The following is a 12,498-nucleotide window of genomic DNA, read 5'->3' as shown; positions in this document are numbered from 1 at the left end:
TACAACCAACGGTCAACGTAACCCCACCTGTATCATGTCTCCTATTTAATTAATCCTCATTTAATGACACACACTTTAGTGTACATCACCTTCTCTTAGAATGCAGTGTGTGTTTGTTGTATCTATCTGAGTATAAATGGACACAAAGCCTAACCCATATGTATACCACACTTGAGATAGCGTCATAAGTCCTCCCTACAGAGGAATCTTCCGCTTAGAAATTCCCCATGTCTTATTGGTTGAGCCATCCCTGAAAGGTGTAACCTTCGGGCTTTAAATGGCCTCTACACCAGCCCTTCCATCTCTTTGGCCTTTTTTTGTACTTTCGGGTAGCTGTCCTGCAGGGCCGCACCAGGCCCCAGACCCCAGGGCAGCATGCCTTGACTTACAACCAGCCATGTGCTCATTCAGGAGAGAGAGGACTCTCTCAACCACAACAGAATCAAGGACAACCTCAGGAGTTTAGCACAACGCCTTCATTCAATGCAGAAGAAGTCTATCGCAACTACCACCATCAACTCTACCGGCTTCCTCCCTTCTTCTGTTTGCTCTGCTTGTCTTCTCCGGCCCAGGAGATACGAAATGTCTTCACACTAAATGTTTCACCGCAAAGGCCATGCAAGTATACATTTAAAGAGTGGCTCTGAAAATGAGCTGATGGTTCTTTTCATAGCTAAATTGATCTTTTTTATAGTTCCATTTCCTGCTTCCGGTTTCATTATGTTACTCACCATTTTATCTATGTATGTATGTATGTACGTGTTTTTAGTTTAGTTAAGTTTGTGATTTAGTTAGTAAAACTTGTGCACAATACGTATTTGGTTCTGATTCTCTGCTTGCAACAAAGTTTATTTTACGATCTTGATCTTGTTACATGCTCTAAGCGCTGTATATGCTAAGAAATAATTATTTTTCTGTGGCCATGAAATATACCCTTTTCTTAGAATAAATGAATAATCAAAATAGTTCGTTAGACGAACTGATTAATTGATTGTAATATTAATTAAGCTATATCAAGTTCATTTAGTTTACATGGGCAAGAACAATCATGTTCACAGGCCCCTACTGTTTGTGACCTCTGATGCACCTACAGCAGACAAGCATCACAAGTCTGCTGCAGTATGTGTATTTTGTTTGTGACTGCTTACAGCAGATGTGACAAAGTCAGTATTATTTAATTTTATACTGACACCTATTGGTATGGATATAGCATTGTGTAAAAAAAATGTCATGTCTCATTTCTCTCTTATAAACAGCAGTTTTACTGCCAAAGTTGAGATTATTAAAATAAAATAATGATGTCATTGGGCACCATCAGAGTGGGCGGTAGAGGGTTTGTCTTTTTGATCGATACACTGTATAAAGGAAAGGGCAGTAGGGAGAGCAGCAGGAAGAGTCTCACTCATGGCCTATGAGACAGAAGATCTTGAGACTCAATACTGCTTTCCTGCTATCAACTCATCAGGGAAAACAGTCCAGACATGAATACAATATCATGTACGTGTTTTTTGCATTGCTGTCAGCATGGACTGTGTTTCTGAACCTGCTGGTGATCATTTCCATCTCTCACTTCAAGCAGCTTCACACTCCAACTAACCTGATTATTCTCTTTCTGGCTGTGGCCGACCTGCTTGTCGGACTTATTGTTATGCACGTGGATGCCATCAAGCTTATTGAGACATGTTGGTACTTTGGAGACACTTTCTGTGGACTGTTCACTATAACCCTCGGTCTAGTTATCTCAGCATCTCTTAGTAATTTAGTTTTAATTGCTGTTGATCGTTATTTGGCTGTGTGTCACCCTTTACAGTACCCACAGAAAATAAACACAGTTAAAACTTTAATAAGCATCTGTCTGAGCTGGATTTTCTGCTTGAGTATCAATATGGCCTTTGTAATTAGTAGCAGATACTTTGACATTTCACAAAGAGCAAACTTCTGCTATGGAGAATGCTATTTTATAATTAATTTTTCGTGGAAGGTCACTGATCTGTTAATTTCTTTCATTTTTCCTTGTGTAGCAGTTGGGGCGTAGTTAGTGAGAATTGCGCCTTGATTGAAATCAGGTGGGGACTGTTTGGCGCTACACCTTTAAATCCAGCAAGCTGGCGGTTTTCCGGATTAGTGCTGTTACAGACTGTTGCTTCCTTGGGCTCTTGGCTGGGTGTACAAGTTGACGTGAGTTCATGCTGAAATGTATGGTGGGCTCTTTGGTATTTAAAACCTTGTTGGCATATCTGATTTGATTCAAGCTATTACATTGGTTCATAGCTGCATCTGGTGTTTGTGCGATTACGCAGTTCTGTGGCTGCTGCTAGTTCCCTGTCTTCGCGAGCCCTCATCGGCTGCGAACTGTGTTGGCATGTTTCAACGAGGACGTAAGTCTCCTGTTTTTATTGATTAGCAGTGTTTGGTCTTTCTGCTTGTAAGGTACTGGCTGTAATGAACTTTTATTTGATTAATGTTTTGTTTATTAGTTCCGGGTTTAGAGCGATCACCACAAGTTTGCCGAGAGCGTTTGTTGTGCTGAGAACGTAAGTTTATTGGCTCCCTTTCTCCCTCACGTTTGTACATCTTTGTTATGGAACGTTTGTGTATATGTATGTAGTTCTGTTGATTTGCTATGTTTTGTATTATAGTTGGTCTGGGAATGTACGAGTAAAAATCAGACGGAGTAAAGCGATCGCTACGGTATTATAAATACCCAAGCTTTTGGCTTGACGCTGTGGTTTGTTCATACAGGTTAGTAATATAGGCTACTTTAGCCTCTTGCCCTGCTCCGATTGCTTGTTTAAATTGAAGATTGTTTACAGCTTAAGTAATTCCCAGCCCAGTGATGTACAGGTTACAAATTAGGCACAGTTCTGATGCCAACCTGTATAACATTGTAATTGTTCTTAGCAGGAGGAGCTGCATATGCTATCCTGTCCACTGTTTTTCCTGTGCTTTTGTTTTTTAGGATTCAGCTGTGCGTGTGTGTTTGAGTGTGTGTGTGTGGGAGAAAGGTCTAACTCTAACTCAATTTTGTTGTGTGGCCACTGGTTTACTGAATGTGAACTCTTTTTTTGGGTCATATTTGTGCATTTGATTTTTGTGACGTGCCTTATTTATTCTGTGTTTGAGTCTGTTGCATTTTGAGTTATTTATCCCAACACCTTGATCCTGGACTTTGTTGTCCCCGGCCCTGACTCTATGACCCAGAGGCCTGAATGTCTGTTTCTGTCTATTGAGAGAACAAAATAAATTTTCTATTTTTATAATACTCCAGTCCCTCTCTTTCCTTTATTTCCCTTTATTGGGATAGCCTGCTGATAAACATTTAAAATTCTGATGGTCGCTTAGCCGCGAGCGTCTGGTTGTGATAAGGGCCCCAAAAGGTTACACTTGCACCATGATCATAACTTTATATTTGATGATATTTTATATTGTTCATCAGCAAGTGAAAGTTATAAACTCTCTGATGAAGGGTGTTAAATGTGTAATGGGAGGTTCAGTGAGGAGGGAATCTGAGCGTAAAGCTGCTCTGACATTAGGAATCATTGTGACAGTTTATCTTATTTGTTGGATTCCATACTATGTCTTGTCTTTAACAAAGACTACAATAATCTCTTCTGCCACAATGACATTTCTATTATGGACTTTGTATGGTAACTCAGGACTGAATCCTCTTATCTATACTTTATTTTACCGCTGGTTTAAAATATCAGTTAAACATATCTTAACTCTTAGAATATTTCAGCCAGCATCCTCTCTTGTAGACATTTTTACAAATAATTCATAATTGTTGATGGGTTTTCCATTTTATTTCTTTTTTTCTTCTTTACTGATAATGCACAATCTGTTATAACATAAACAAAACCATGACTAGTCCTGTGTTTGTTTCTTGTCGAGGCTTTATTGTTTAAACATTACCAAATAACTAATACTTTATTTCAAGAAAAATACTGAAAATGGGACCATATCCACCTTTGATCACGATGTTCCCTCTTAGGTGACTTTTATAGAACTCTCACCCTCATGTCACTTGTATATGACTTTCTTTTAAGGAACATTATCAGGGTATATGGTTTGTTTGCATAATGTTTATTTTGTTAGATCAATAAATACATTGTGCTCAAGTCATTTCAAGTTTGAATTGTTACTGACTCAGTCTCTTCCTCAATAAGCTTTGATAATGCGGAGTATTTGGGATTCAGAGATGTTACTGTTTTCATAATTAGGTGTATGATCAAACCCAATAGTATCCAGTTGCAGATCTGCAGTTTCAGCCCGATTCTGTCAACACTGCATTTGCTCCCTATTAAACATCGTATACATTTTAAAATATTGCTGATTAATTACAAATAAGCTCCCCTGTACTTGAGCGAGCTCTTAACGCATTATAGTCCTTCATGTCTATTGTGATCTCAAAATTCTGGCCAGATGATAATACCTAGAATATCAAAATCGACTGCTGGAAGTAGATCCTTTTCCTATTTAGCACCAAAACTTTGGAACATTCCTTACATTGTCCGGGAAGCAGACACAGTCTGTCTAGACTAAAAACACATCTCTTTGGCTTAGCATACACAACACATTATAGACTTCTATAATTCAATGTTAGGCTGCATAGTTTAGATCAGCCAGAACCGGGAACGCTTCCCATAAATCCTGATGTACTCTGTACATCATAAGAAGGATGGCGTCTACGCTAATATTTGTGTCTCTGTTTATCCAGAGGTTTACCGCAGTCCGCCGGATCCAGGCCGTATCCAGATCTGATGAAGGATCCGTGCCTGGACTAGACCCTGAAGCCGCCGCCATTTAGAATTTCAGCCGCCACCAGCCAATAATTTCGTAAGCCAAATTGAGCTGCCATCTGATAAAGTTTGGCTGAGACGGCTAGAATTATTTGCATCAAATAATAATTCTATCACATAGAGAAATACACACACGAAATATATAAACAATACACGAGATCAATTTTCCCACTGGATTCATAACAGCACAGTCTTGTGCTCGTTGCTACGATACACAGACTCACAGTGAATTGACGACCAATTAAAATTGCTCGTTTTTCGTACAGAAGAAGCGATGCATTTTTCTCTCGCACTGAGGTGAAATGGCGGAAAGAAGCAAGCAAGGTAATTTTGATCTCCCTTCTCACATACTTTCCTAATTCCTACTTACTTTTGTTAAAACTTAGGCCTACCCAGACTTTTGTTAAAATTTGAGGGCACGGTTGCACAAACACCTGAATCAAAGATTGATGTTATAAACCAAATATTCTGGAACGGAGAGATTTGTAGCACTGAACGTGATATTACTGCAGTAACAAACCACCGTTTCCACATTGCTAATTCACGACGCATGCTTCAGTGTACATTGAAGTGAAATGTGCAAAACTTTGTCCAAAATAATACTGATAACAGTGTGTGTTTATATTAAGGCGAGACACGGCAGGCAAAAACATTTTGTTTTTTTTACTGGTCAATTTTGAGATTTTTGGATATTTGTCCTTAATAACATGTCTTCTTTCAGACTTGTGGTGAAAAAAGTCCGAAATACACATTTAGGAAATATTGAGATCTAGTAAATCAGTATAACATAGACATCTGTAGACATGAAGTGGCAGCTTCAGCCATTTGCAGCTATGAAAAGTTTGGCGGCCGCAGCAGCCATTTAGGTTTTGGCTTAGCCGGCTAGCCAGCCAATAACTTCATCAGCCAGGCATTATTCTCAAAACAAATGGCTTCGGGCTCTAGCCTGGACACAACAACAACACAGTCCTGAAGTGTCAACTAGTCTCTCCCTTGTGAAGGCCTCCTTCCCTTTACCTCTGTAGTGATAAAACGTTCACGTGGCTACGCGGAAGCGATAAAAAAAAAATTCTCAGAGCCACCAGGCACTGTTTTATGCAAATGAGCGGTCGGATCGAATTAACGAATTTTCTGTTAGAACGGTGTCATGTTAGCGGCCCCTAAGTTAATAACTAATGATCGTTGCGACGGAAGTGAATCAATCAAAACTAACTTTAGCTGGTCAATAACTTTATTCTAGATCTTCTGTAAATACAAAAAAAATCTCTGTTACTTTAATTTCCTATTATCACTATAAAGTTGCTTTGAAAGGGTCCATATTGTTAAAAGTGCTATATAAATGAAAGTGACCGACTTGTCTTGATTTTGGCCCATTCTTCCACACAAACAGTCTTCAAATCTTGAAGGTTCTGTGGGCCTCTTCGATGAATATTGATCTTCAGTTCCTTCCAAAGATTTTCAAAGGGATTTAAGTCAGGTGATTGGCTGGGCGATTCAAGCAGCTTTATTTTCTTCTTTGAAACCAATTGAGAGTTTCCTTGGCTGTGTGTTTGGGATCATTGTCTTGCTGAAATGTCCACCTTCGTTTCATCTTCATCATCCTGGTAAATGGCAGCAGATTTTTGTCTAGAATGTGTTCAATACTTATTTCACTCGATGTATATTAGGATTACTTAGGTGAGACTCGAATGGTGCACAAGAGAGAAATTCAAATGTTAATTTGCCCTCTCTTCCAGTTTTTTCAGTCTTACAAAACCAAAACTTAGTTATATTTACAAAATAAAATTAAGTTGGTCAGTAAAAACATTGGAAATATTTTGTAAACTAGAGTACATTTTTTGTACATTTGTCAGTTAAATAAAGGTTCAAGAAAAGTAACAAATCACAGATTCTTGATTTTATTGCATTTTACAAAAGATCTCAGCCTTTCTGGAATTGGGGTTGTATATTGGTTAAGCCTAGCCTGGCATACCAGACCCACATCAATATAATAGGTCTGGGAACTCTCCATTGGCATGCCTTAATCCGAGGGGCAGGATAAATGGTTGTCTTTCAAATTCCCTCTACACACAATAGGATAGCGCTAAAACCAACCAGAGCAACGAAGAAGGTGGCGGAGTCAGAGTCAGAGCAAAGCCGTTCTTTGTTCTTGTTTAAAAGAAAAGTTTAACTTCAAATCCTCCAGAGTCATGGCCAAAGCCGTATCGAAAGACCGCTGTTCGCCAGCAGCAGCAGCCATTCTTTGTTTTCAAGTAGCAGTGAACCGTCGCAACTCTGTCTTCATTATGTTAACTCCGCCCGCCGACTCTATACACATTCTGATTGGCCTGACCAGTTTTTGTTTTTTTCCAACTCGAAAGTCAACGGAGAGTTGCTAGACCACACTGGCTGCAAAATAATTTTTGCTGCCACTAGGGTGCGTCTAGATTTCTAGACTAGGTTAAGCCTTTAATAAAGGAAAAATGTATTAAGCATACTCCTGATTTTCAGTTTCCTTTCGTGACCAGGTGTTCATCAAAGGCCGTTGTGTAAACCTTTTGGACATGAATGTGAGACCTAATTAGAGCTGGGATAGAGGAAAAGGAGATTTCTCACGTTTAATTATTATTATTTTTTTTAGTTAAAATTACCCATTAAAACCTGGATCAAATTCTATAATTCCATAATAAAACTAATTATTTAATATGGATGTGAAATTTGGGGACCAGTACAAAATTTTAAAAATTGGGATAAAACACCAGTAGAAAAATTACAATTGGAAATTGCCAAAAATATTTTAGGGGTTCACCGAAACACATCCACTGCCGCCTGCAGGGCTGAGCTAGGCTTGTACCCGCTGAACATCGAGATCCAGAAGAGATGTGTTCAGTTCTGGCATCACCTCCATCAGTCTGATCTAGAGTCAGTCCAATATAAAGCCCTCCTCGCCAATGAAACCTCAGCAGAACCTCATCCTCTAAACACACTCGCTCTTCACCTCCTCCATCAGACTACACCCCCCACTGACCACAGCTACAGCCCCAAAACTATTGTTAAAGAAATACACACACATCTAAAAGACACTCATGATCAATCACTAAAAGCAAGTTTTGACCTCCAAAATAAACTCCAATGTTACTCGACCCTCAATAGAACCACTAAATTGGCCAGTTATCTATTTATTAAACATTTTAAAGAAAGACAAATCCTCTCCAAATACAGATTAAGTGACCACGATCTAGAGATAGAGAGAGGAAGACATAGACAAACATGGAGAGAGAGAGAGAGCAGAGGATCTGTAGACACTGTGATCTACAGCACATAGAGGATGAGGAACACTTTCTGCTCATATGTACTAAATACGACCGATATAAGAGAAAGTTTTCTGCCCAAATTTGAAACCTTGATTCCGTCATTCTTTGAACGGTGTGACACTGAAAAAATGTCCTTCTTACTTGAAGATGATAGTACAGCTGCACTAGCGGCTAAATATGTGCTAGCTATTCATAACGCCAGAGACAGCTAATTCTCTGGAGTGACCCACTGTTTTTCTGTATTTATTCATCTAATAAGACAGATCATTTTTATTTATCTATCTATTTACAATGTTACATGTTTTATTTGTTTGTTTATATAATATGTTGATGCTTTGGCAACATTGTGTTACACAGTCATGCAGAGAGAGAGAGAGAGAGAGAGAGAGAGAGAGAGAGAGAGAGAGAGAGAGAGAGAGAGAGAGAGAGAGAGAGAGAGAGAGAGAGAGAGAGAGAGAGAGAGAGAGAGAGAGAGAGAGAGAGAGAGAGAGAGAGAGAGAGAGAGAGAGAGAGAGAGAGAGAGAGAGAGAGAGAGAGAGAGAGAGAGAGAGAGAGAGAGAGAGAGAGAGAGAGAGAGAGAGAGAGAGAGAGAGAGAGAGAGAGAGAGAGAGAGAGAGAGAGAGAGAGAGAGAGAGAGAGAGAGAGAGAGAGAGAGAGAGAGAGAGAGAGAGAGAGAATAACAGTGCATGTGTACTGAAATTTTTTTTTTTTTTTTATATATAAATAAAAGCTTGGCATATAGTAATATGAGCATGGTAGATACTGAATGAGTACATATTTATGTTACAACATCTGGTGAATTAAAACCACCCGCTGGTATATTTGGGTGGCCATATAAGTACACTAACAAGTACAAATTAATTTATTTGTAGATTATATAACTTCAGCTTGGAAACCAGACAAAACAGAAAAGCTAAAAAGCTGTATTTGAGAAAATAGCATACTAATGCAATAGCCACAGATGCATAATGAAACTAACTTTACACAGCGGTCACATAATTTCTGATTCTTGTGTAATTAGCCAAGTGAATCATTCATTAAAGGTGCAAAACAGACAAACAAACACACAACAGACTGATACAACAGTTTCTGCTGTTTACTAGGCTAGGGTCAGGGATCCTGCCACATTCTGTGAACTTCAAAAGCCAATTGGATAATCAAAGGAATTGATTGGAAACAATTTTCTTCACATTAATGTTATACCTTGTTTGGCTAATAAAAAATTGCCAGCAATAGGTGATGTTTAGTAGTTTCAATATGGCATTAATTATTTGCATCGCTTTTTATGAAACAAGATAATGTAAATATTACATCAACTTACTTGAAAAGTTACATTAAGATATTACATATTTTTATTGTTAGGCTCCACTGTTAATTCTTTTGTGTAGCTCCACTCTTTCAATTAATTTGAAGTTCCTCGGTTTCACATGTGTTAACCCTCCGAGGCCTGTTATAAAGCATTTTATAAATTCACTTTGTGAGGAACCGCTATAATTGTCAGGTTGTGTGCAGGTAGCTGAAGACGAGGACACAGGAATAGCAGTATAGTTGATTTATTTACAATCTTCAACTTACAGGAATAAACAGGAACAAAAGCACAAAACTCCAGGATACCAGAAAACAACCATACAGGGACGACGACAAACAAACACTGAGGGAAAACACAAGGCTTAAATGAACAGGGACTAATAGGATAATTAACAGAACACAGGTGAAGGGAATTACTAATTAAACAGACCGGGAAACACTAACAGGACTAAACCAAAAATCACAAAGACAGGGGTGAACAAGATCACAAAACTGAACTAATAACAGGACTAAACCAAAATCACAGAGACAGGGGGAAACCAGATCACAAAACAGAACTCAAACAAATTGAAACATGACAATAATACATTTGAGACTTACACATAGTTATATATATGTGACTGTCCTCTTTTTGTCATTGTGTTTTTGATTTATGCTAAAAACTGATGAAATCACTGATGAAAGTGAAGGATAAAGTACATAGCATATCTGCTTTTATCATTTATTTCAGTGGACTGAAGATTTGTACTTCTTTGCTCAAACAATGGAACATTGGAACATTGTAATTTTTTTTACCATGTAAAAAGTTTGGTTAATTGTTAAATTATAACTATTAAATCAATCCATCAATAATCTAATAATAATAATCTACCTTTATGACTGTATAACAATAATTCAGTTTATCTGAAATTGCTTTAAGAGTGAAAGTTTAACCAATTTAATTACAATAATTATGCATTAATGTTTATATTATGTAAAAATATCAACCACAGAGGATGCAGGCTGAAATATTTTCAGAGTTAGGATGTGTTTAACTGTCTTTTTAAACCAGGGATAAAATAAAGCATAGACCAGAGGATTCAGACCTGAGTTTGTGTACAAGACCCATGTCAAAATATTTATGGTTGTGGAAGAGATTACTGATATAGAACATATATAGTACGGAATATAGCACAGCAGATAAACTGTCACAATGATTCCTAATGTCAGAGCAGCTTTACTCTCAGATTTTCTCCTCACTGAACCTTCCATTACACATTTACCACCCTTCATCAGAGAGTTTATAACTGTTACTTGCTGATGTACAACATAAAAAATCCTCAAATATAAAGTTATGATCAGGATACAAGGAAATATAAAAGACATGAACAGATCAGTAATTCCCCAGTCAAACCCCATCATAACAGAACACTCTCCATAGCACATGTCTAATCTGTTTGAAGTGTCAAAATATCCACTATTAATGACAAAGGCAGTTATATAAGCTGAAGAGCAAATCCAGGTCAGACAGATACTTATTAAAGTTTTAGTTGTGGTAATTTTCTGTGGGTATAGTAAAGGGTGACACACAGCCACATAACGATCAACAGCAACTAAAAACAAATTACTGAGAGATGCTGAAAGAGGCACATCAATAAATATTGAATAGAGTCCGCATAAAGTGTCTCCAAAGTACCAACACGCCTTAATCAGTCTGGTGGCCTCTATGGGCATGACAAGTCCCATAAGCAGGTCGGCCACAGCCAGAGAGAGAATAATCAGGTTTGTTGTAGTGTGAAGCTTCTTGAAGTGAGAGATGGAGATGATCACCAGCAGGTTCAGAAACACAGTCCATGCTGACAGCAATGATACAAACACATACATGATATTGTATTCATGTCTGGAATGTTTTCCCTTGATACATGATGAGTTGATGGCTGGGAAGCAGTATTGAGTCTCATGATCCTCTGTCTCATAGGCCATGAGTGAGTCTCCTCTAGTTAGGAGTTTGTTGTGCTCTCCTTACTGTCCTTTCCTTTATACAGTGTCTGGATCAGACCGACCAACCCATGATCTACCGCCCACTCTGATGATGCATAATGTTACATTATTTATTTATTGTATGCATTATAGTGTAACCCTGATGTATGTATTTGTAATTTCTCTATATTTACTGAGGGTGAAAGGATGCTAAAATGTTTATTTTATTTTTTTGTAATTCGAAATGTTTAATGTTTAATATGTATTGTTTTTTTTCATTTTTATATTAGAGTTTGGTACATGCGAAAAACGTGTCTAACATCATTTTAGGTTGTGAATTGATGTGCATTGGTCGATCAAGAGACTGACAAGTTGGTGAGCCAATGAGATGGGGAGAGGGGAAAAATTTTGAGAGGGGAAAGGAGAGAAAGTTCGAGAGGGGAGACGAGAGAAAGTTCGAGGGAGAAAAGACATGATTGGAGTGATGCTTTGAGTGTTGGAAAAACGAGAAGCTTTCCTGTAATGAGAAGTACTGGGTGGGGGGGAGGGTGGGGGGGAGGGGGGGGGGTGGCGGGTGTAAACATTAGAGTGCACTAATGATTCTGTGATTGTTTTTTTCCCCTTTCCGTTTTGAGTGTATTTTTGCATATTTGAAAAGCTTAAAGGGTTAGTAAAGCTTATAATAGTTATACAGTGTTATAAGTTAATTTGATACTAGGCCTATAATTTAAAGTTAAACAGAAATTAGAGAAAATGTATGCCTATATGGTTAACTTTAGTGAGTTAAATACATTCAGAAAGTGACTTGAAATTGAAAATCCTTGTGTGATACTGTGAAAAAGGTGTTTAGCTACTGTTAAAAAGTAATGCAATCACAGAGGGTTGTTTTGACATATTTTATTTGTTTTGTTTTCATTTACATTGTCAAATTCATATTCTTGATCTATTTCATTTCATTTAAATACAAAGTTTCAATTTCATTGACATTTAATACAATTCTAATTGGTTAAACGTTTATTCGTGAGGGTGTGTTTTTGCAGTTTAAAAGTAATATAGAAGCAACATATGCGCTATAAGTAAATAGACTGCTCGCATAAAGTGATTCCTTGGAGGTTAATCGATAGTAGAAGACAGGGTTA

General features: G+C 37.8%; 1 protein-coding gene and 1 pseudogene across 1 annotated transcript; one reads left to right on the top strand and one right to left on the bottom strand.

Moving 5' to 3' along the window:
• The first annotated feature begins 1,395 nt into the window (after window positions 1-1,395).
• Window positions 1,396-3,814, top strand: LOC143749587 (trace amine-associated receptor 13c-like; annotated as a pseudogene).
• A 6,555-nt stretch (window positions 3,815-10,369) lies between these two features.
• Window positions 10,370-11,419, bottom strand: LOC143749586 (trace amine-associated receptor 13c-like). The gene has a single exon (XM_077242025.1). It carries the CDS (start codon window positions 11,360-11,362, stop codon window positions 10,370-10,372), a length of 993 nt encoding a protein of 330 aa, XP_077098140.1. The 5' UTR covers window positions 11,363-11,419.
• Window positions 11,420-12,498: the final 1,079 nt, after the last annotated feature.

Source organism: Siphateles boraxobius, unplaced genomic scaffold (genome assembly GCF_051911475.1).
Source record: "Siphateles boraxobius isolate OS27281-9 unplaced genomic scaffold, OSU_SipBor_1 25, whole genome shotgun sequence".
Lineage (NCBI taxonomy): Eukaryota > Metazoa > Chordata > Actinopteri > Cypriniformes > Leuciscidae > Siphateles > Siphateles boraxobius.
This window is presented reverse-complemented; position numbering and strand designations above follow the sequence as displayed.

Coding starts and splice junctions, on each gene's coding strand:
- LOC143749586 (XM_077242025.1), bottom strand. CDS start 11,362: ATGGCCTATGAGACAGAGGATCATGAGACTCAATACTGCTTCCCAGCC.